At 42.7% G+C, this 25714-nt stretch overlaps 1 protein-coding gene across 1 annotated transcript; it reads left to right on the top strand.

The window, feature by feature from the left end:
- Window positions 1–23638, top strand: LOC149436695 (extracellular calcium-sensing receptor-like; the record flags this gene model as incomplete). The annotated part of the gene is made up of 4 exons (XM_089661598.1): window positions 1–831; window positions 5891–6118; window positions 17703–17826; window positions 22643–23638. Coding segments are annotated over 4 exons (2103 nt in total), but the record flags the coding sequence as incomplete, so codon positions are not given.
- Between the last annotated feature and the right edge of the window lie 2076 nt (window positions 23639–25714).

Here is a 25714-nt window from a genome sequence, read left to right as displayed (position 1 = left end):
ATCAGCCATTTTTCCACAAGCTCTCTTCTCAGCAATCGGATTCAGTTTCGTTCATTCTTTAGGACTGTTCCCAGTGACACCTTCCAGTCCCGCGGCTTGGCTCAGCTTGTGTTGCATTTTGGGTGGACCTGGATTGGTCTAGTAGCAATTGACAATGATTACGGACAACAAGGTATCCAAATGATCAAAAAGGATATCTTAAAAGCTGGAGGTTGTGTGGCCTTCACAGAGAGTATCGCTATCAACCAGCCAGATAGAAATGCTCCACACATTGTCCAGGTGATCAAAGAATCAACAGCCACCGCAGTGGTCATTTTTTCTACGGACATAGATCTGGTTTACATTCTCGATGAGATGCTAAAGCAAAATGTAACAGGAAAAATATGGATTGCTAGTGAAGCTTGGGCCACCTCTGCTTCCTTGTCTGTTCAGAAATACTCCAAGCTGCTTTATGGAACAATTGGCTTTGCTCTGCACAGTGGGAAAATGCCAGGATTTGGGGATTTCCTCAACAGGATCCATCCATCCATGTCTGTAGGAAAAGAATGGATAAAAATATTCTGGGAGGCAATGTTCACCTGCAAATTCTTGGACAAAGGAAACCAAACAACATCTTTGGCATCATCAGTAAAAGAATGCACAGGCGAAGAACGTCTAGGTAACATTCTGAATAGCTACAATGATATCTCTGGTCTGAGAGTGACATACAACATCTACATTGCAGTTCATGCTGTAGCAAGAGCTCTTCAAGACCTAACCAGCTGCAGGAAAGGAGGTGGACCATTTCTCAATGGAACATGTGCAGATGTGCAAAACTTTCAACCATGGCAGGTAATGTCATTCTGAAGCCCTTTGAAAATAAATGAATTACAATAAATGGATTGGTTCACCTGACCCTGCATTTGCTTCAGTAGTCACACTGATTCAGTGATGGACTGGTAAAGAGGTCCTTTGGACCCATTTTCTGGTTCACAATCTCTATACAAATAGCTGCTTTCCTGAAACTATTGCTTTTGAAAGCATCCCCCAGGGGCGGACTGACCATTTGGAAACTCGGGCACTGCCCGAGGGCCCGGGGTCAGTAGAGGGACCCATGAGATGCCCCTGGTACTTTTTTCATAGGCTTTTATGAGTTTGGGCAAGGACACAGGGGCCTCATGATCCCCTATTGCCTGGGGGCCCCATGAGTTGTCAGTCCGCCCCTGGCATCCCCTATTCTTGCTGAACTTCAGCCACCAAGTCAATAGGCTGATAGACTAGTTATAAATAATAATGATGTGGTTCAAAGAGGTGTGCTGCATCATAACTCTTGATATGCTAATTTTAACATGACCCATAAACAGGTGAAAAACATTCAATATTTATGTTCAGATTTCCAAAAGCCTTCTGGGTGCGTTAGCCCAAAAGACTTCCAAAGACGGTGTTAAAGGATGTTCCTGTCTTAAATTCTGCTATTGCCTGGGTACTCTTATCTTTTTGGAGCCTGGCTCAGAATTCCATTGACTCCAGCTGGACTTCTGAAACAGAACTTTCACATGTTGGAAATTTGTGAATCTATTAACTCATGGGGCCCCCGGGCAATAGGGGATCATGGGGCCCCTGTGTCCTTGCCAAAACTCAAAAAAGCCTATGAAAAAGGTCCCAGGGGCATCTCATGGGGCACCCTACAGATCCCAGGCCCTCGGGCTGCGCCCGAGTTTCCAAATGGTCAGTCTGCCCCTGAGTATGACTGAACCACATCAAAATATTCAGTTCACATCTCCAATGTACACCTTGGCCTTCGCTCATTCCAGTGGAAAGTTTAGTATACCTTCTAACTACATGGTGTGAGAACTTTCCACGGGAAACAAAAGAGATTGTGGTGGGCATGCAAGAGGCTTTGAGGTGTTGGACAAGAAAAAGAGCAAAGCTCTCAGCAGAGCACAGACAGGAACTTTGTGGCTAAGGTCCAATGTACACGGGTCACTTCTGAACGATGGAAACTGACTGCTGGAAAACGTAGGTTAAAAAACGTCTGTTTAGCCACGTTTGCATAACGCGTTTATGTGCATTTGTGTTTAGAAGCGTTTTTTAAAGATAAGCACAGGAGAACCTCCCAAATGCCCAGAATGCACTGAAAAGTGGTAAATTATTAACTATTTCAGACTGTTTCAGGAAAATACAGAGAGTAGAAGCAGAGACAGCAGTATGTGTTGAGATTAGCTTAGCTGCTGACCTGCAAGTGTCCCCCCCCATCCATTTTGCACACAGCGCAAGCAAGAAGCTCTCAAACCGGGAAGAATAGGCAGAAGCATTCCCTGCCCCACAGCATGCCCCTGTTATGTGCAGCTGTAAGGAATGCCTCTGATGCCTAGGATGTACTAGCAGGTTGCTCAGGCTCATGTCCCTCTGAGTGCAATGTGCTAATCCCCACCGGATCTCTGTAGGATGTGCTGATCCCCACAGGATCAGCACACTAGAGCAGATATCTATGCCACAGCAGCTTTGCCTGTGCAGCACTGTATCAGGAAAATACTTGTTGTACCTACCTGATCCCCAGTACCATACCCTCTTGACCCCTCAGTGTGGCCTCATGACCCCTCTGTGTGTTCTCCTGACCCCAAGTACCATGTCCTCCTGACCCCTATAGTGTGCCCTCCAGACCCCCCAGTACTGTGCCTTCCTGACCCTCCCCCCCATACTATGCCCTCCAGACCACCGTTGTAGTGATTCCTAACCCCCAGTACCGTGCCCTCCTGATGATCCAGTACCATGCTCTGCTGACCCACTAGTACTGTACCATCCTGACCCCCTATTACTGTGTCCTTCTGACCCCCCAGCCCCCCAACCCCTCCAGTTCCATACCCTCAAGACCCCCCTGTGCTGAGCCCTCCAGACCCCCCTATACCGGGCTTCTCAGACCTCTCCGTACCAGGTCTTCTCGACCCCTCTGTACTTTGCCTTCCTAACCCCCCCTTTAAATTGCCTTGCTAACCCCCTGTCCTTTGCCCTGTTCGCTACTATGATAACCCCTTTCCTGATCACCCATCTCATCTGTCCTACTGACCTCTGTACACTGCTATTCATACTACTGACCTCTGTACACTGCTATTCATACTAGTGACCTCTGTACACTGCTATTCATACTACTGACCTCTGTACACTGCTCTTCATACTATTGGCCATTATACACTGCCCTTCCTCCTACTGACCTCTGTAACTTGTATACCTCCTACTGACCTCTGTACACTGCTCTTCATACTATTGGCCATTATACACTGCCCTACCTCCTACTGGCCTCTGTACACTGCCCTGCCCACTGCTGACCTCTGGGGGCTTGCTAGCTAACTAAAAAAAAATGGCTGCAGCACCCCAGTGATTTTTTCTGTCTTCCATATTCTCATGGGAGATCTCCACCTCTCAAAGGTTGCCTACCCTTGCCATAGATATCATAGGCGACCTTCCGGTCCTTGATGATCTCTATGGTTATCTGGCGTAACCACCGACTGCCATCCTTAGTTCACAGGAGGGACAGGAAAGCATGGGAAGATAGCCAAAGGCGGAGGAAGGGGGGCCCCTCCTACCGCCTGTAAAAGTGATCCAGCAGCTAATTAGCCACTATGATCGATTTTATAAAAAATTGCTGGCTGAAAACACCAGGATGATGCATGGTGCAACTCAAGGACGTGGATGGACGTACTTGGGAAGCAAATTACAGTAAACCTGTAGTTATTAATTTAAAGACAAACTTACCTATACATGGGTGGAAACTATTAGATGGCAATCTATATGCTGTCTTAAATTCCCTGTTCTAGAACAACTTGGGACAAACCAACATTCGGTATGCAAACCATGGCTACATGCAAATCTGAGATTTGGCACACATCTCATGCTATAAATCTAATGCTCTGAGTAAGTCCTTAAGGCAATGTTCCAGATTTCTTGCAACAGTTCTAGACTTGGAGCATCCAAGACATGTTGGCTTGTTTCATTACTTTCTGGTATTGGTGCTGGCTTTTTCCTGTTGTGGCCTGTTCTATATCCTTTATAGACAGATTTATTTACAAAATGGAATATTCAATCTTTCTAATTTTGCAGACTTATTTATGAATGATTTTTACTTGCACACTTATTTAGCTTTATATACTTCATAGGATTCTTCAGTTTTAGTTAAATGGTAAGTTCACCTTTTTCACAAAAAATGAAAAAGGTGAGCTAACTCCAAATATCATGGTCATCCCTCCGGACCCCGCTGCAACATTCCTTACACCATACCCTGCAATAAACAGCCCCAGCACTTGCCATTGTGAGCATTATGATTGATAGTCACTCCAGGGCTGTGTATTAAAGTGTGCCATGCATGGATTGCTACACATGGAAGCAAAGGGCACCACAGCCATTATTTTATCTAGAGGGGTAGCCAAGATATATGGAGTTGGTTCACTTTTAATATTTTGTGAAAAAGTGAACGTACCCTTTTACCCCCCTGGCGGTATTCCCGAGTGTAGCTCGGGGTTAACTTTCAGTACCAGAAGCGGTAACCTCCCCGAGCTACACTCGGAAATACCCTGCAGCGCGTCTCCAGCGATCCCTGTTTAACTTACCTTGTCCTTGGCTCCCGTGATGTCCCCCCTGCAGCGTCCCCAGCCATGTCCTCTGGCCGATGCCGGCATCCGTCTTCCGGGTTCCGTTCCCTGCGAGCGTCGGGACTTACGGGACGTACGGGGGACGGAATCGGTGGGAAATTAAAAAATGTCAAAATGTGACATTCACTCAATACACTAAAATCTGATAGTATTACATTCCTGTATGAAAGCATTTCACATACATTTTGTCCCGAGTGCTTTGTCCGGCGCCCTGCCTGCATTTTTACTGTTCTTTCTGCCTGGAAACTGAGAAACGTCCATGGCGTCCAAAAAGCGTCCCTTTAGGTCAAAAGCGGTTTTAGACCGGCTAGAGAACAGCGATAGTAAATCAGAACCACTTGCAGAATTGAGTGATAATGATTCGTGGGGGAAATTCATCATCAGACACTGAAAACGATTCTGCGACTGAGCTCAGCGATGTGCGAACTTGGCGCTCTATTTCACATTTCAGTGTTTTTGGTTTGATTATATTATTGAATTACATTTATTATTATTATATTATTATTTTTTATGATTATTTATTATATTATAATTTATGATTTCGTGTTTCAAGTTTTATCATACCCGGGATGTTTACTAGACTCTTGTTCAGACAGATTTCAGTGAGTTATTCCTAAGAATTACAGGCCTACAATAAAAAAACAACATATTTCCATTGAAAACAATGTACCGCTTTGAGCACAGAAATACTGACATAATCAGACCGCTAGGGAGGTTAAAGGTAAAAGATAACTTGAAGAGTGATAGTTTCTACCTTGTGAACTGCCTGAACTCTTCGTCTAGAGTCAAAAGTTGTCTGCTGCTGCCCTGTCTACCCTCTGACCCAGGGGCGGACTGACAACTCATGGGGCTCCCGGGCAATAGGGGATCATGGGGCTCCTGTGTCCTTGCCCAAACTCAAAAAAAGCCTATAAAAGGTATCAGGAGCATTCCATGGAGCCCCCTACTGACCCTGGGCCCTCGGGCAGTGCCCGTGTGCTCGAATGGTCAGTCCGCCCCTGACCACATACTCTGCACTCTGAGAAGATCGTGTGTGAGGTCAGGCAGCTACCAGAGCAGCAACAGTTTACCACTGACTCCCAGACTGAAGAGTCCAGGTAGGTTCGCAACACTTCAGGTGACCTTTCACCCGACTCAAGCTGAAGAGTGAGCAAAAAGTACATAAAACTATAACTACAACTATTAAAATAATTGAAGACCAAATACCATACTGTCGAACAAGCCCAGCTAATGATGATTCAGTTTAGTGTGTGTTCCTCTTACAGCTCCTCAGCTATATGAAAAAGATCCACCTGAAATTCACCAGTGGCAGGGAAGTCTTCTTCAATGAGAATGGTGATCCTCCTGCAGCATATGACATCATAAACTGGCAACTTACCTCAGAAGGAAGACTGCAACATGTGATAGTAGGAAGTTATGACACCGGGAATACAGCTGGAAATGTATTCACCATCAATGCCAGTTTGGTGCAGTGGGGTGCTGAAAATAAAAAGGTAGGCATTGTATGTCACGTTCTGTACTTTATATCCTTTAATTCTCTATATTGGTGACAATGACTCCAGTAAGCATTAGGGTATAACATCTGTCAGTGGCGTCCCGAGGCAGGTGCGGGGGGTGCGGTCCGCACCGGGTGACACCGGACCCGCTCCACAAAAAGGTAAGTTATAAAGGATGGATCCGATCCATCCTGTGGGGATCACCGGCTTTCTTTACAACTTACCTTTTCTTGGAGCCGGTCCGGTGTCACCCCGTATAGGTTGCATGTCGATGATCCTGCAGGAATCGTCGGCATGCAACCTATACAGGGTCACACCGGACCGGCTCCAAGAAAAGGTAAGTTGTAAAGGATGGATCCGATCCATCCTGGGGGGATCACCGGCTTTCTTTACAACTTACCTTTTCTTGGAGCCGGTCCGGTGTCACCCCGTATAGGTTGCATGTCGACGATCCTGCAGGGATCGTCGGCATGCAACCTATACAGGGTCACACCGGACCGGCTCCAAGAAAAGGTAAGTTGTAAAGAAAGCCGGTGATCCCCACAGGATGGATCGGATCCATCCTTTACAACAATGAGTAACCAACAAATCAATATTCCCATTGCACACCTTCCTGGGAAAGGCTTGAAGATAGTGGGTGCAGTAGCAAAAACTAACTGGAGACTGGAAACATCACAGATCAGAGTGCTTATTTGCCAGTACACCATGGATCTTCAGATCTGTTTTTATTGAAGAATGATCACATTTCGGAGCTCCGTCGGACCCCTTCCTCATTCTTCAATAGAAAACAAGTTGGGTGTTATCTGAAGATCCATGGTGAAGAATCAAGGTACCACCTCCATTAAAGTCGCAAGCTCCAAAGAAAATTACAGAAATATGAGTACAGATAAGACTTTGGGTGTCAAAAATATAAGTAGATAGTCTCAAGTTAAAGCGGAGTTTCACCCAAAAGGGGAAGTTCCGCTTTAAAGATTGGTCCCCCGCTCCCCATTAAGGATTGGCACCTTTGGGGAGTGTGTACACGAATTTGACAGGTACCCACTCCCACTTCCACTGCGATAGCCTAGGCGATCGGAAGTGGAAGTTGTCCACTTACCCTCCCCGTAGTCTTGTGGGACATGTGACCGGTCCCAGAAGACTACGGGACCATTCAGGAAGTGCAGCGCTACTCGCTGTGAAGCCGGGTGCCCACACTGAAGATGCCGGCGCCTGGAATACAGGACGACCAGTGAAACGGGCTACGGTGGGGGCACCACGGGACCGAGGGACAGGTAAGTGGCTGTTTTTTAAAAGTCAGTAGCTACAGTTTTTCTAGCTGCTGACATTTATTTTTTTACAGAGTGAGTGGAACTCCGCTTTAAAAAAAATCCATATTTTTAGTTAAACAAAACAGATTAAAAATCATGATGAGCATATAGTTCATGTGCAGTAAAGTGTTACATTAACCTCTTCATGCCGGCCAAATGCAAATGTGCCCTGCGCGCTCCCAGCACACATGTCCGGTACGCACGGAAAGGTCCCGATCAATAGAGGAGATCATGTGACCGCCGTGACGGCATATCACGGCACTCACATGACCCTAAACCCCGCCCCGCCTCCCAGCTTCTGAAACCCTTAATGGGTCGGGAGGCACCGGCTCCAAGGGGTTAAATATAGCACATCTTGCAGACATCTTCAAAAATGTATTTGATATTAGCAATTAACACATTGGTGTAATACCTCTGGTAGGAGCCTCCTACTCACACAACACACAACAGTCTTATTGGCTTTGTACGTATTGAGTTTATTCATGTGGTTCTTGGAGGTAGCGGGGAAACAGTTTATGGATTTTTTTATTTTTACAAGGAATAGAATTTGATACTCATAAATCCAAGACAATAAGATGAATTTCAGTTGCTACAAATAATTGGATTTGGTGGCTGTCAAGTTCAACACATTTCGCAATTGGCTTTTTGAAGAAGAACTGAGGTTTTATATTGCAGGTTAGGACCACAGGGTGAATATGCAGCACAATGGACACGTCAAGCATGTTAAACCCCCAAATCCACCAGGATCTTTCTTGTATCTCTTCACCTCTGCGGAGAGTGAGAGAAAGGTATGCGCTGGCTGTGAATGCGGAGTCAGAGGATCAGTGGGAGAGGTACAAGAAAGATCCTGGTGGTAAAATCCTTGAATGGAGAGAGTGGTGGAATCCCCTTTGGAATGGAGGAGTGGTGGAACCATCAAGGTTAAGAGTGTGGAGAGAGTAGGAAGAGCGGTGACACCTGAAGAGGGATAACTTACCTGGAGTGGAGGAGTGGTGGAACCATCAAGGTTAAGAGTGTGGAGAGAGGAGGAAGAGCGGTGACACCTGGAGAGGGATAACTTTCCTGGAGTGGAGGAGTGGAGGAACCATCAAGGTTAAGAGTGTGGAGAGAGTAGGAAGAGCGGTGACACCTGGAGAGGGATAACTTTCCTGGAGTGAAGGAGTGGTGGAACCATCAAGGTTAAGAGTGTGGAGAGAGTAGGAAGAGCGGTGACACCTGGAGAGGGATAACTTTCCTGGAGTGGAGGAGTAGTGGAACCATCAAGGTTAAGAGTGTGGAGAGTGTAGGAAGAGCGGTGACACCTGGAGAGGGATAACTTTCCTGGAGTGGAGGAGTAGTGGAACCATCAAGGTTAAGAGTGTGGAGAGTGTAGGAAGAGCGGTGACACCTGGAGAGGGATAACTTTCCTGGAGTGGAGGAGTGGTGGAACCATCAAGGTTAAGAGTGTGGAGAGAGGGGGAAGAGCGGTGACACCTGGAGAGGGATAACTTTCCTGGAGTGGAGGAGTAGTGGAACCATCAAGGTTAAGAGTGTGGAGAGTGTAAGAAGAGCGGTGACACCTGGAGAGGGGTAGCTTTCCTGGAGTGGAGGAGTGGTGGAACCATCAAGGTTAAGAGTGTGGAGAGAGGAGGAAGAGCGGTGACACCTGTAGAGGGATAACTTTCCTGGAATGGAGGAGTGGTGGAACCATCAAGGTTAAGAGTGTGGAGAGAGTAGGAAGAGCGGTGACACCTGGAGAGGGATAACTTTCCTGGAATGGAGGAGTGGTGGAACCATCAAGGTTAAGAGTGTGGAGAGAGGAGGAAGAGCGGTGACACCTGGAGAGGGATAACTTTCCTGGAGTGGAGGAGTGGAGGAACCTTCCAATACACTGTGAGTGCGTTTAGTCCTCAAGCACACTTCACATTTTTACAGCGGCTGTTTTTGGCTTTTGACATTTTTTTCTACAGCCAGTAAACCCCCCAGCATGTTATCCTAGATGGTATGAAAAGATCGTGAGCGCTCTCTAACAATGTCAGCAGCTAGAACACTATAGGTAACCACAGTACCTCAGAAATATATCAATATGACCTTAAAACGATAAAGTGCAGCGCTTAACCAGGTGAAGAAGACAATGAATAGGTAATCACAGTGAGTGCTTAACCAAATAAAAAAGTCAATGTATAGGTATCCGCAGTAAATCACTGTGTGGATGCGAATTCCCACGGCCTCCACTCTGTCAAAATAGTAGAAATGCGCACTCACCGGAAACGCATAGGATATGCGCATGTGTGATTATGCATCACAGGCAATGGGAACATCTGAGGTTAGGCAGCCAGGCATCTCCCTCATGGTGGGTCATCACAGACTCTTTGATAAGGTCCAGGGGTCCCCTTAAGGTCAGCCAGGTGTTGTAAAGGAATCTCCTCTCAGGATGGCAAAAGTGTTTTCACTGTGGGAATGAAAGCTCCAAATAGGAGCCCCAGAAACAGATGCCAGAGATAGTGTAGTATGTCCAAAAATCAGTGCTTTATTGATAGAGATAACAGGGCAGTAACAGGGCAGTATGCATGTAAATCATATAATAATGACATAGATATGCAGCAGTACTGACCCTTAGTAGTGATGGCCGCCGGGCCTCCTCGTGGCTCCGGCGGTGGAATGACGTCACGCTCTGCACAGCTCCTCCTTAGGCCTTTCGTGCTACAGGCACATCATCAGAGGGGAGGCTGTACAGAAGCGCGACCGACGTCAGTGTTAAAAATAGGAGAAACGGCACATGCGCAGTTAACCGCGGCCATTTTCCCGAAGAAAGCGTGTACTGCGCATGCGCGAGCACGGCAGCGCCATTTTGCCGTGGATCCGCGATCGTACAGAAAGCAAGGGGGAGACACAGAAGTCTCATAGCACAGAATCCCAGTGCCGTTTGCTAACTATGCCGCAGACCCCAGGGACTCTATGTCAAACATTATTACCCTCATTAACAGTGACAGTGCAATTAAAATAGCAGTACCTGTGCGCATGATGTATGGGGTACAAAGATCCCCCTCAGTGATTGGCGTAAGGTTGCAATAACGGACCACGGCAAGATGAAGAACAACATAATGAATATAATAAATGATATCCCACAAAGACTTGGATAAAAGCAATGGAGGTAAAAACAAGGCATAAGATCTAGGCAGTAAGTGACATAATTAGTGATACACTACCCAATCAACCAGAGTGAATGTAATAATTATATACATTACAAATACTCATAATAAATATGTACAAAACAAAAAGGGGATAAAAAGAGATAAAAAGACCCTAAAAATAGCCCATAAAAAGCCATCATGATCATTCCTGCAACCGTCTTAAAAATTGGGAAGTCAAACAGGGCAGAAGGAAAAATCATAATAATAATAAGACCAATAAATAATAATCAGTTAAACTGAATGAATGTCCGAATAAAATTAAAAGGTATTCAAACACATAGAGAAGAAGCACGCTAAGAGTGCAACTTAATACAGAGAATAGGATTATTCAGCAATATATGTCAGATAAAAGTAGGCTCAAAATATATAAAACAGAAATGGGAAAAAGACATAAACCAATCAACTGTTAGCAATGAAGCAGTTGACATCTACCTCAATGTTATGGCCTAAAGGGTGTAAAGTTTGGAGCTCAAACACCCATTTAGTCTCGGCTTGGGAAACCGCCCTGGTTTTGTTAATACCCCTCCAATGGTTATTAATCACATCGATACCAATGAATTTCAGTGAAGATGGGTCACTATTATGGTGAAGGCGGTAATGGTTCGATAATGAGTGCTCCCTAAACCCCTTCTTAATGTTTGAGACGTGCTCACGTAGTCGATCTCGTAGACGTCTTGTTGTCCTGCCAATATATTGTTTGCGACAGGGACACTGCAACAAATACACTACAAATTTACTATAACAAGAGATAAAATGCTTAATGTTGTATGTTCTACCCGTGATAGATGATTGAAATGTGCTGACTCTCCTTTTTCTAGTATTGTCACACTTACAGATAATGCACTTGTTACAGGGATGAAACCCTTTCAAATCTTCAAACAGAGATATATTTTGAGGAGGGTCAACAACATTTGGTGCAATCATATGCCTAACAGCCGTTGCCTTCCGAAATACAATTTCAGGTTTATCTGGTAAAATTGTTGTTAAAACTGGGTCCATTTTTAGAATGCCCCAATTATCATTCATTATTTTATTTATCTTCTTATATTGAGTTGAGAAGGATGTGATGAAGGGGCATACTTTCCTTTGATTACTCCTTGATTTATCCATCAGCATGGTGTTTCTATCCATCTGCGCTATTGTCCGTATAGTGTGATCAAGGGTTGCCCCATTATATCCCTTCTCTAAAAACCTATGCTTTAAAATGTCGGCCTGAATATGGTAAGTCTCATCCTCTGTACAATTACGCCTAATTCTCATCATCTGTCCTTTAGGGATATTGGACAGCCATTTAGGGTGATGACAACTCCCAAGAGGGATGAAACTATTGCGATCTGTTGCTTTAAAGAATGACTTAGTAATGATTCTACCCATGTGATTAACAAGTGTCAAATCTAAAAAATTAATTTCTTCATGACTGTAGGCATATGAGAGCTTAATAATAAGGCTATTATAATTCAGTGTATTAAAAATTTTTTTAAGAGACTCCTCCTCCCCATTCCATAAAAGCAAGATATCGTCAATATATCTTTTATAAAACAATAACTCAGGCCAATCTCTGGAGAAAATGAGGTCCTCCTCCCACCGGGCCATGAACAGGTTTGCCAGGCTGGGGGCAAACTTAGCCCCCATAGCCACACCTCTAATCTGCAAAAAATATTCTTTATTGAACCAGAAATAGTTCCTAAACATCGCGAATTCCAATAATTCTAAAATGAAATCCTTCTGGGTGGTATGTAGGGAGCTGTATTGCGTCAGGAAAAAATCAGCTGCCTCCATACCATCATTATGATTGATGTTCGAGTACAAAGAAGCAACATCGGCTGTTACTAAAAAGGTATCAGGTGAAGTGACAATGGTGCTAACCTCATTGAGAACCTGTTTAGTGTCTCTTAGGTATGCTGCAGTTTGCAAAACAAGCGGTTGAAGAAAAAAGTCCACATATTCGCCAATCCTAGAGCAAAGTGAGCCAATACCGCTTATTATTGGCCTCCCCGGTGGTTTTACGGGGTCTTTGTGGACCTTCGGCAGTATGTATAGGACTGGTAGTTTAGGTGCTGTTGGAACCAAGAAGGCTTTTTCCTTTTTATTCAAAATGCCTTTTTCATAACCTTTGTTGATGATCATTTTAAGAGACCGTTTGAATTCAATCTTGGGATCCTTAAGTAAACGGACATAAGTAGTGTTGTCACTCAGAATATGGTTGACTTCACTAATGTAGTCCTCCTTGTTGAGAACAACCACACCGCCACCTTTGTCAGCTGGCCTGATCACCAGATTGTTCCTTTCTAGTAATAGTTTGATAGCTTTAGAGTCACCTGATCTATCAAAAGATCTCTTATCTGGTAATAATGTTAACTCTTTCAAGACTTTATCTCTGAATAAATTCACATATGTGTGGGTTTGCGGAGGAGGGTTATAAGTGGATGCATTGTGTAAGTTGGAATGAGTATATCTATCAATTGGGGCATCCTTAGTGATAGGATTAGTGGTGAAATACCTTTTCAAGGATAATTGCCGTGCAAACTTATGTATGTCCATGTAGGTTTCAAATTTGTTCAGTTTTTTGGATGGGGCATATTTCAATCCTTTATCCAGTAAGTGAAGCTCTTTCTCTGTAAGGTTAGTCCCACTAAGGTTAAAAATACCTTGTGCCTTTACACCCTCCTTTTCTTGGGTGTGTCCATTTGATCTCTTCCCTCCTCTCTTTCCCCTCCGGTGTCCCTTCTTTTTCGTGTGGTACTTACCCCTAAAAAAGGCTGCCGGGGATGATTTGTAGTTTGCTGATAATTCGTGGTTTGCTGATAATAATCCGAATTTTGTTGCTGGTTATAGTAATAATCTGAATTAGGTGGTGCTCTAAAATTATTGTGAGGTTGATAACTATTCTTATTGTTATTTTGATTGTTTGGCCTTGACCGGGAATTGTCCTGTTTGGATTGCTGGTAAGTACCTTTAGTGGAATACTTAACCGCTTTATTATTCCTGGGAGATGAATATTGTCTCTTATTTTGCCCTTTGTATTGGTGGGGTTGATATTGATCATAATAGTCAGGATGGTAATTATTCCCATGCGGCCTATCACGTTCATTATAAGGGTAGGGATGATGACTTCTAGCTGGAGTGTTGGTAGTATTGTCATGGAAATTTTGTATTATTGGTCGAACTTTAAATGTGTCATATATTCGTGTTATTCATATGTCTCTCGTGTGGCTTAATTAAAGCTCTGAAGGCTGCAATTGGGCCATGCGCATGTACAATGTATGTATTACAGTACTCAGCTTGGTAATGGATGAGATGGCAGATCTGCGCTTATAGACCGGCGTGTATACCACCACGGCATTCCATGCGAATGCTGCTGTCAGTAGCACGTGGGCCTGTATCCACATATCAGCAGCATGGTACCACATGGGCTTCATAACGCAATGCGCAAGCGGTGTGAACTCCGTGTGTAGGCTTATGCATATCTTACAACCCATTACTAATCTGAACTGTATCTCGGATGGATGTGTTTTAATAAAGATCGTATCGGGCCCATCCAGGTACAGACTGATATTTTTAGGGAGTGCTTGTGCAGAGAATTTTGCATACCAATAGAAGCTAGTAGGACAGGAAATATGACCTCAGATGGCTCATAGGGGGGAAGGGGAGGAAGTCTGCTGACCTCAGAAGACTCATGGGGGAGGACCAGTGATAGATAATAGCAAAGGCTATGCTCCAATTGGAATGTACATCCTCTGTATAGGCAATCCCCATTGCATTGTTCGGTGGGAGGGATTGACTTTATTCATGTGGGGGGCATGTGTGTATTTTTAATAAAACAGAGAGCTGGGTCTAAAATCAGCCCTTATGTGGATTGCAACCATCCTGAGAGTGTCGTGTGATCATTCTAGGGTAACGGAGCTCCAAATCACCTACATTTCAACAGAACCAAAGTATTTGGATGGGCAGGAATCGTGTAGTTTAGCTGCAGTCGTGGTAAGCGAGATTCGCACAGCTTTATGGGGGATTTCTGCGCATCCAACTGCGAGTACTCACGGTAAGGAGAAATTCGTTAAAGCGAATTTCCAAGACAGTATTAGGATACCAACGCATATCTCGTGATCCAACATTGTCATCATGAATGTTTTGCAAAGGCTCAAACCTGTTAGAGATAGGTAGATCATAATGCTGATAATCACATTCTCTCATATTGGATCTACTTGTGTTTGTATTATGTCCCATCAAAGGGGGTACTTGGTTAGAGGTCAATGGGTTGACAGGATCATTGTGTTTCTGCCAATCAAAGACCACTTTTTCCGAATAATCCTTGTAATCTCTATTACATTTTTTCCTCTTTTTAATTTTTTGTTCCTTTTCCACCCCTTCCATATGAACCTTCAATTTGTCAGATTCATATTTATATTTCTCATTATCTCTAAATGGGGTTAATTTCTCCCGTACTAGATTAATTTCTTTATCCAAGTGAGCTAATTTTTTCTTTTTACGTATAATGAGAAACCTTAAAAGATCAATTCCTGCGTTATTAAAAAATTGATACCACTCAAGGTGACTACTCGGATCTTCCGAATCTGGGCGTACATCCCACCGGAGTGATCTGGGAACCATTTGTTCCTTAATATACTTTTCTAAGAATGATACATCCCATAAAGTTTTAATTTCAGCAGTAGTCAAATTCTTCAAATGTACGAACAGTCCCTTTAAGTCATCATTATCCTCATTATCTAGTGTAAAAAAATCCTCAGGGATAGCACACCTGGAGGATCTGAGGTCGAAGATATCCCCCATATTCCAGAAGGATAGTAAGTAAGATCAACCTAAGAGCGGCTACAAACTGAAAATGGTATAATAAAACTGGTATGAAAAGATCGTGAGCGCTCTCTAACAATGTCAGCAGCTAGAACACTATAGGTAACCACAGTACCTCAGAAATATATCAATATGACCTTAAAACGATAAAGTGCAGCGCTTAACCAGGTGAAGAAGACAATGAATAGGTAATCACAGTGAGTGCTTAACCAAATAAAAAAGTCAATGTATAGGTATCCGCAGTAAATCACTGTGTGGATGCGAATTCCCACGGCCTCCACTCTGTCAAAATAGTAGAAATGCGCACTCACCGGAAACGCATAGGATATGCGCATGTGTGATTATGCATCACAGGCAATGGGAACATCTGAGGTTAGGCAGCCAGGCATCTCCCTCATGGTGGGTCATCACAGACTCTTTGATAAGGTCCAGGGGTCCCCTTAAGGTCAGCCAGGTGTTGTAAAGGAATCTCCTCTCAGGATGGCAAAAGTGTTTTCACTGTGGGAATGAAAGCTCCAAATAGGAGCCCCAGAAACAGATGCCAGAGATAGTGTAGTATGTCCAAAAATCAGTGCTTTATTGATAGAGATAACAGGGCAGTAACAGGGCAGTATGCATGTAAATCATATAATAATGACATAGATATGCAGCAGTACTGACCCTTAGTAGTGATGGCCGCCGGGCCTCCTCGTGGCTCCGGCGGTGGAATGACGTCACGCTCTGCACAGCTCCTCCTTAGGCCTTTCGTGCTAAAGTTAAGCGCTGCACTTTATCATGTTATCCTAGATGTCCATACACACATAGACTGGAATCAATGTTTTTTGGCTGGGAAAAAACCCAGGACTAGTGGGATTCTAGAGGAGTTTTTTAGCTGTAAAAATGCTATAACACTGAAAAACACAGTCAAATGCTGCAAACTGGCATTTTTGGACTTTTTTTGACCAAAAAAAAAAAAGTTTTTTTTGGTAAACAAACGCTAATAAACGCTAAGAACACAAACGGAGAAAAGCGCCGCTAATTGCAGCTAAATGCTAATGCAAAAACACTAAAAAAAGCTAAAAAACTCACGTGTTTAACGTGACTTTACACAGCTAACGTTACCAGCGTTATCAAATGTCCCCTGTGCATGAGGACTGACCCCCGTTTCACATACATGCGGGTGTGCGGACCGCGGTTTGCATGGGAACGAGAGCCCATTCATTTGAATGGACTCCTGTGCCCATGACAAGCAAGGAAAGAAGTCCCTGTACTACCTTTGAAAATGCAGCCTCCAGTTGTGTTTTCCAGTGCAGGCAGCGTGCCATTAGAACTAATGGCACCCGCCCACGGGTCCACATTTCTCTGTGCAGGTGGTGCGGCTGCACGGATTTTCATGAGGATCCGCGGCGGCACCACCCACACAGATGTGAACCTAGGGTTAAGAGGGTCTAAGGCTGGCCATACATTATATAATTTTCTTGAGATTTTTGGTTTAGATTTACCAAAAACTATATAATTGGAGGTCAAACCTATTAAGACTTTCAATTGTATCCAATTAGGCAGGCTCTTGCACTACAAGGTTGAAGGTAAATCTAAAGGTAATTGGGCAGAAATTGAACAGAAAATTGTATAGTGTATGGCCAGCCTAATGCAGGCCATAGACGGGTCGAAAATATCGGCCATTTAAAAAAACAAAAAAACAAAAAATCAGTCATTCAATACGCCGACGTTACTACCAACAGTAAAAAAATCGGCTGATTTTCGTCCTGTTTATGGCCGGCATTTAAACCCCATAATTACTTCTGTCCCTTGCAGAGACAGGAGAGCACACAGGGGAGCAATACATAAGAAGAATAATAAAAGAAGAAGAAGAAGAAGAGGAAGAGGAGGAAGAGGAGGAAGAGGAGGAGGAGGAGGAGGAAGAGGAGGAAGAGGAGGAGGAGAAGGAGAAGAAGAAGAATTCTAGTCCGCTATTATATTTTATATGAAAAGTCTTGCAGTTACAACATTGTATCCATTTGTATCCATTTCGGATGCAGATGGTTTTATTCGGATACAAATAAATACATTGTTGCAACCGCAAGACTTTTTCATATAAAATATAATACCATAGCGGACTGGAATTCTTCTTCTTCTTGTTGCTGGGAAATGTTTTACATATATATGTAATTGGTGCACTTTAATTGGATGGTTTACGTAGTAAAAAAGGTCCATAAGAATAATGCACTTTGTATAAAGGAATTTGTATATACTGTACATGATAATATTTAATATTTAATAAATGATACATTATCATTTCTGCTTATGACCCAGATCCCAATGTCAGTCTGCAGCCAAAGTTGCCCACCAGGTTTCAGGAAGGTCACAATAACAGGGCAACCCGTGTGCTGCTTTCAGTGTGTCCCGTGTCCTTATGGAGAGATCTCCAATCAGTCAGGTAAGCAAGATATTGTATTTTCTGTTGGGTTACAAAGAAGCGGCTACCTGTACCATTGCAAACCATCTCTATTGGATTGGTGATCATGGGCACCACTTACTTACTACTATGGAAGAAAACAGTTTAATGAAGTTGACTTTAAATGTGCTACAACTACAGTCCCTTTAGGAAGGATACAACAATTAAGAATTCATTGTAAACATGTGTTCTGTCTCTCCAATCTAAGCATTGATAATGTGATCTCTGTAACTTACAGTTGTGATGAGATAGCGTTAACTTCAACCTCAGTAGGATACCACAGTCAGTGACTCAATGACAATGACATCTTGTAGATCTTGTGAAGTTTATTCCATAAACTGAGAGAATCTTACAACAATGAAATTCCATAGGTCAAAAGAACATACTGTGTCTTGCTCCATGCCATGAGGCTAGCTGCATTGCATCTCTGGGAAAAGGGGTGAGGCTATCTATGCAACATTAACTAACCAAAGGAAAGGGAGGAGCAGAGACAAAACACAGAAAACATTTAAAGATATATGACAGTCAATATGACAGTCATGTGAAACATTACAATTAGAGATGAGCGAATCGAACTTGGCGAAGTGGAATTCGTTTCGAATATTAGGAAAAATTTGATTCGCATCGAATCCGAATTTTAGCCAACTTCGGATGCACGAATCGAATTTTCCCCGATCAGCCGGCAAAAGTGTCACTGCAGAGAGCTCCGCTATTTCTGACAGTTCTCTGACAGTTCTGACAGTTCATTTACAGCGGTTGAAACATTGTATCTATTTGTTTCCATTTAGGATACAGATGTTTTTATTCGGAAATAAATAGATACAATGTTTCAACCGCTGTAAATGAACTGTCAGAACTGTCAGAGAACTGTCAGAAATAGCGGAGCTCTCTGCAGATACACTTTTTGCTGTACTGGAATTCTTCTTCTTTTCATTCTTCTTCTTCTTTTCATTCTTCTTCTTCTTCTTCTTCTTTTCATTCTTCTTCTTCTTCTTCTTTTCATTCTTCTTTTCATTCTTCTTCTTCTTCTTTTCATTCTTCTTTTCATTCTTCTTCTTCTTCTTTTCATTCTTCTTCTTCTTCTTTTCATTCTTCTTTTCATTCTTCTCATTCTTCTTTTCATTCTTCTTCTTTTCATTCTTCTTCTTCTTTTCATTCTTCTTCTTCTTCTTCTTCTTCTTCTTCTTTTCATTCTTATTTTCATTCTTCTTCTTTTCATTCTTCTTCTTCTTCTTCTTCTTTTCATTCTTCTTCTTTTCATTCTTCTTCTTCTTCTTTTCATTCTTCTTCTTCTTCTTTTCATTCTTCTTTTCATTCTTCTTCTTCTTTTCATTCTTCTTCTTCTTCTTTTCATTCTTCTTCTTCTTCTTTTCATTCTTCTTCTTCTTCTTTTCATTCTTCTTTTCATTCTTCTTTTTCTTCTTTTCATTCTTCTTCTTCTTTTCATTCTTCTTCTTCTTCTTTTCATTCTTCTTCTTCTTCTTTTCATTCTTCTTTTCATTCTTCTTCTTCTTTTCATTCTTCTTCTTCTTCTTTTTATTCTTCTTTTCATTCTTCTTCTTCTTCTTCTTTTCATTCTTCTTCTTCTTTTCATTCTTCTTCTTCTTCTTTTCATTCTTCTTTTCATTCTTCTCATTCTTCTTTTCATTCTTCTTTTCATTCTTCTTCTCATTCTTCTTTTCATTCTTCTTCTTCTTTTCATTCTTCTTCTTCTTCTTTTCATTCTTCTTCTTCTTTTCATTCTTCTTCTTCTTCTTTTCATTCTTCTTTTCATTCTTCTTCTTCTTCTTCTTTTCATTCTTCTTCTTTTTCTTTTCATTCTTCTTTTCATTCTTCTTCTTCTTTTCATTCTCCCTCTTCTTCTTTTCATTCTTCTTTTCATTCTTCTTCTTTTCATTCTTCTTCTTCTTCTTTTCATTCTTCTTCTTTTCATTCTTCTTCTTCTTCTTTTCATTCTTCTTTTCATTCTTCTCATTCTTCTTTTCATTCTTCTTTTCATTCTTCTTCTCATTCTTCTTTTCATTCTTCTTCTTCTTCTTTTCATTCTTCTTCTTCTTTTCATTCTTCTTCTTCTTCTTTTCATTCTTCTTTTCATTCTTCTTCTTCTTCTTTTCATTCTTATTCTTCTTCTTTTCATTCTTCTTCTTCTTCTTTTCATTCTTCTTTTCATTCTTCTTCTTCTTCTTTTCATTCTTCTTTTCATTCTTCTTCTTCTTCTTTTCATTCTTCTTCTTCTTTTCATTCTTCTTTTCATTCTTCTTCTTCTTCTTTTCATTCTTCTTCTTCTTCTTTTCATTCTTCTTTTCATTCTTCTTCTTTTCATTCTTCTTCTTCTTCTTTTCATTCTTCTTTTCAATCTTCTTCTTCTTCTTCGTCGTGCCCCGTGACTGCCAAAATGAGTGAAGTGTGCGGTGATTCTAAGATCGACGGCACTCATCTGCATGTCATACTGACTGACAGTATTATTTCTCTTCCCCAGCAGACTCCAAGGGCATTTAAATTAAAGGTACAGTGTTCTGCACTAATATAAAGGCTCTCTGAAGCCTAGAAACCCTTTAAATAAGTTAAATTCGCGGCGAATAAATTCACATCGAATTGAATTTCTCCCGCAAATTCGGCGAATCAGCCGAATCGAATTTTTGAATAATTCGCTCATCTCTAATTACAACATGTTAAAAAACAAAACACTCACAATAAAACATTACAATTGTGTAACACCCTCCTAGGGGGAGCTCTAGCTTCAGTTGTTAGATAGAGGCTGAGTAGCAGCCTGGGTGCAATAGTCAGAAGGTCAAATCTTGGTCAGAGTTGAGAGACTCTGCAGACCAGCCCTCTGGATTATCTCCTGTTCTAGGACTTTGAAGAAAGATCTAGAAGCAGTGGGTGGATCTGAGGAGTGGTTGATCTGCATTCAGGGATTCTGGCCAATCCCCAACAAGAGGCTTTGTAAAGGGCCAGGATAACCCTTAAACGTGATAGAGCCTGCTCAGCAAGAGGGAGAGTTGGATGAAAGCTCGAGTGGAGGAGGATGTGCAGGCTGGAGAGCAGGAGCCTGGGAGGGGGACCAGATGGGAAGGGGCTCAATTCCAGGCAGGGACCTTGGAAGGAGGAAAACTTTGACCTTCATCGGCCCCCTAAGAGAAGACCACCTGTATAGCAGGGAAGGAGCATCCCAGCTAGAAGACCTGGTAGCAGCCACCGACCCATCATCATCATAGGAGAAGGACTGAATGAGTACACCTGCCCCCCTGGGTCAGAAAGGCGAGAGAGCATTTGAGTGGGAAACCTGACTTGCTCCATACCTGAGACTGTTAACCTCTTCAGTAACAGTCACTGGATCCCCTGCCCAGGGGTTCCTCCAGGCAGCCAGATAGAGGAGTATTCGGGTTCCAGAGTGGTACACAGGAGATGCTGGCTAGCTCTCCAAGAGGATTTCTTTATGCATAGACTTGTAAATAGTTCTGGAAGATTGTCCTCAGTTCAAGCCGTTCCATTGGGCATCCCATACACCCCTCACCCCATCCAAGTTTATTATCTCCTAAGAAAACTTCAAAAACAAGCTTGCAGACTGGTTACTGACTCATGGATGCATTCAAAGGGGCATATTTACCACAAGGCAAACAAGGCATTTGCCTAAGGAGGCATTTTTCAGGGGGGCAATGCAGCCCCCCCAGAAGAAGAAACATAAGCTGCATGGGAACCAGGTAGGATCAATGTGGGCTGCTTCATGGTGTATGCAGAGCCCGAAACTAGGTCCCGGGGATGACCGGAATGGTGAAGGTGAGTATCTGTGAGTTTCTTTCTCTCTCTTGCCAGGGATGGGAGGGGGTGGCAGCAGGTGTATGGGGGAGGCTCTTTTTGGCCGGGGGGGGGGGTGTTGGTTGGTGTCAGGTCTCTCCTTTGGGGGGGGGGGTGGGTTGCTGGTTGGTGTTATGCTCTCTCCGCGGTGTGGGGGGGATGTTGGTCAGTGTCAGGCTCTCTCCTTTAGGGGGTTGTTGGTTGGTGTTATATGCTCTCCACAGTGGAAAGTACCTGAACGAGGACCTTCACAGCAGAAGAATCACCAAGTATTATATTAATGAAAGCTTCAGATATTTAATATGTTGAACATTACTTTTGAAATGATTTGTAAGTGATGTAAAATCTTAGATAAGAATTTAGTGATTGGGTTTGCATACAATTTTAACTTACACTTATGGGACTGAAGATGGAAGCTGCACACCCAGAGCTGTCATGCTGCCCAAGGCGGACTGACAACTCATGGGGCCCCCGGGCAATAGGGGATCATGGGGCCCCTGTGTCCTTGCCCAAACTCAAAAAAGCCTATAAAAAAGGTACAAAGGGCATCTCTTGGGGCCCCCTACTGACCCCGGGCCCTCGGGCAGTGCCAAATGGTCAGTCCTCCCCTGATGATGCCTAGGACCCATCTTGGTCCTAATCCAGCTATGAATATAACCTTTTATGATTTCCCTTTGTTGTCTTGTCTTGTTTTCAAAAGCTCATTCTCAATTCCTCCTCCATATGTAGGATTATCTGAGCTGTGTACATACAGTGTATCATCAAAAATACATCCCCTGCAATTATAGATTTTGACAGTAGTTCCTAAATAGTAGCTCCTAAGAGAGTAGCTCCTGACTGGGATCATCTGACAGAGAACATAGCCATAGTTCTTCTGGGCTCACCTTTTTCTGCTTCTGCTCTTGCTCTTTGTAGAATTTGCTAATGGAAAGATATTATGATTTGTGTTCTGTATTAAGTGACACAAACTGAGCATGCTCTTCTGTTTTTAATATTTCAGATTCAGTTGATTGCAACAAATGCCCATGGGATATGTGGCCAAATTCAGCACATGACCGTTGTGTTCCAAAGACCAGAGAATTCTTATCCTATGATGATCCACTGGGTACAACTTTAACCTCTACAAGTATTTCTTCATCACTGATTCCAGTGGCCATCTTTGGACTATTTATTCATTATAAATCCACACCCATCGTTCGAGCCAATAATTATTCTTTAAGCTGTCTTCTTCTGCTTTCATTGTGTCTTTGTTTTCTTTGTTCTTTGGTTTTTATTGGTTTCCCCCATCCTGAAAAATGTATTTTGCGACAAGTTACCTTTGGCATGGTGTTTGCCCTTTGCGTCTCGGGAATTTTGGCCAAAACGATAATGGTGGTCATAGCTTTCAAGGCTACAAGACCAGGCAGCCACCTCAGAAAATGGACAAGTCCAAAAGTATCTTATTTCATTGTCTTTTCATGCGTCATTATTCAAGCCTTTCTTTGTATTACATGGCTGGTTAGAGCCCCTCCCTTTCTACAGTTTAAAACTGAAATCAAATCAGATATGATTATGGTTGAGTGCAATGAAGGCTCAGTTACAGCCTTTTGGAGCATGTTGGGCTTTCTTGGCATCTTGGCCTCCATCAGTTTTGCTGTAGCCTTCTTGGCTAGGAGACTTCCTGACAGCTTCAATGAAGCCAAGTTCATCACTTTCAGCATGTTGGCCTTCTTAAGTGTCTGGATGTCTTACATCCCAGCCTCTCTTAGTTCAAAAGGAAAGTACACAGTGGCCATGGAGATCTTTGCAATCCAGTCATCAAGCTGGGCTCTAGTGATCTGCATTTTTCTACCCAAATGTTTCATCATATTGTTCCGACCAAAGATGAACTCAAAAGAACATCTTATGGGAAAAGACAGAAAACCGACTAATACAAGTTAGAAACAGCCAAACCTTGTCTGTGAAATATCAGAATACAGTGCAGCGCGTCCTCCAGAAAACTAGAAAACAACATCAATGTCACAATAATTGAATATACATACTGCAGTGAACATTCAATGCATCCAAGTGAACATGAGTTATCATAGTCTCTGAACAGTGTTATCTTCTACTTAGAATAACTCTCCACAACTAACTTCTCCACCATGGATCACCAGATGTGCCCTCACCTACACAATTTGACCTCACAATAAGTTTGATCAAAAAACGCATGCGTCTCTTAGGTCGAACGTGAACCAATTGCTGTATCCCAGGTATAGCTGTTTCAGAGATGGACACCTTGATCTCTCCTCTTCCACTCAGTTGTTATATTAAAAATAGAAAACACAATAGTGCTTTATCCTTAGCCTCTCTGGAGGTATTCCCAAGTGTAGCTCGGGGTAAAGTTTCAGCACCACAAGCGGTAACCCTGAGCTACACTCGGGAATACACTGCAGCGTTGTTCCAGGATCTCTTCTTCACTTACCTTGTCCTGCGCTCCCGCGATGTCCCCCGTGCAGTGTCCCCGTCCATGTCTTCCGGCGGATGCCAGTATCTGTCATCTGGGTTCCGTTCCCTGCGAGCGTCGGGACGTACGGGGGGACGGAACTGGCGGTAAATTTGAAAATGACAAAAAGTGACATTCACTAAATGCACTAAAATCACATAGTATAACATTCCTGTATCAAACCATTTCACATACATTTTGTCCCGAGTGCTTTGTCCGGCGCCCTGCCTGCATTTTTACTGTTCTTTCTGCCTGGAAACTGAGAAACGTCCATGGCGTCCAAAAAGCGTCCCTTTAGATCAAAAGTGGTTTTAGACCGGCTAGAGAACAGCGATAGTAAATCAGAAACACTTGCAGAATTGAGTGATAATGATTTGTGGGGGAAATTAGTCATCAGACACTGAAAACGATTCTGCGACTGAGCTCAGCGATGTGCGAGCTTGGCGCTATATTTCAAATTTCAGTGTTTTTGGTTTGATTACATTATTGAATTAAATTTATTATTATTATATTATTTTTTATGATTATTTAATAAATTATAATTTATGATTTTGTGTTTCAAATTTTATCATACCCGGGATGTTTACTAGACTCTTGTTCGGACAGATTTCAGTGAGTTATTCCTAAGAATTACAGGCCTACAATAAAAATAAGACATATTTCCATGCAAAAAAAATGTACCGCTTTGAGCACAGAAATATGGACATAATCAGACCGCTAGGGAGGTTAAAACATTACACTTTATTAAAACCATATAAGTGGCCACTCACACTTTCAAGGTGCCAAATAGCACCAGATATATAGCACTTTCTAAAAGCAAATCGCGCTGTGATACAGGAATACACAGGCAATCCTTCACTCATCTGTAAATGCAGTAACATGGATCGATGTGTGTGAGCAGTGTCGTGATGCCATCAAGCCCCCCCCCTACGCGTTGCGCCACACGGTCACGTGGCTTCCTCAAGGGGATGTGATTGGACACCACCAAACTTATGGTTGTTTATATAGCAGTCTGCTGCCATTTTCATGTGGTCTATATGTGATCTATTCATTGGTCCGTGGCCATTTTCTTGTAGCCCATATACAACTATGATCGAAGGACCCCATCAGCTGCCATTCTATCATAAATGCTATAAACATGCTGCTCACACCAAGAGATCTGCTCTAACACACCCCTGCAAACACCCTCGCCTACATCATCATGGATCCCATTACTATATTTATAAATAATATCCTCACTAATCGCTAAATGTAGCTAACCTTATGGAATAAAACATTAATCAACAATTGGTACCATTTGTATGAAAATAAAAAATATGCAAAATACGTCTGAATAAGGTGTCAATGAATTAAAGTGTTTGTTCACCAATGCCAGAAGTCTGCCGAGCAAAATAGGTGAGTTGGAGGCTTTGGTGCATGAAGAGAACTATAATTTGATTGGTATTGCAGAATTTTGGCTTCATTCTTCACATGACTGGGCCATTAATATTCTTGGCTATGTTCTCTTTCGGAGAGACGGCGTAAATAGGAAAGTTGGTGGTGTCTGTCTCTATGTGAGAAGTGATCTCAGAGCGAGTGTGAAAGAGGACCTAGTTGATGGAGAGTGTG

The sequence above is a fragment of the Staurois parvus genome, unplaced genomic scaffold, assembly GCF_062004578.1.
Source record: "Staurois parvus isolate SC_StPar_1 unplaced genomic scaffold, SC_StPar_1.0 ptg001352l, whole genome shotgun sequence".
In the NCBI taxonomy this organism is placed as follows: Eukaryota; Metazoa; Chordata; class Amphibia; order Anura; family Ranidae; genus Staurois; species Staurois parvus.
The sequence above is the reverse complement of the archived record's forward strand: the minus strand, read 5'-3'. Positions and strand labels throughout refer to the sequence as shown.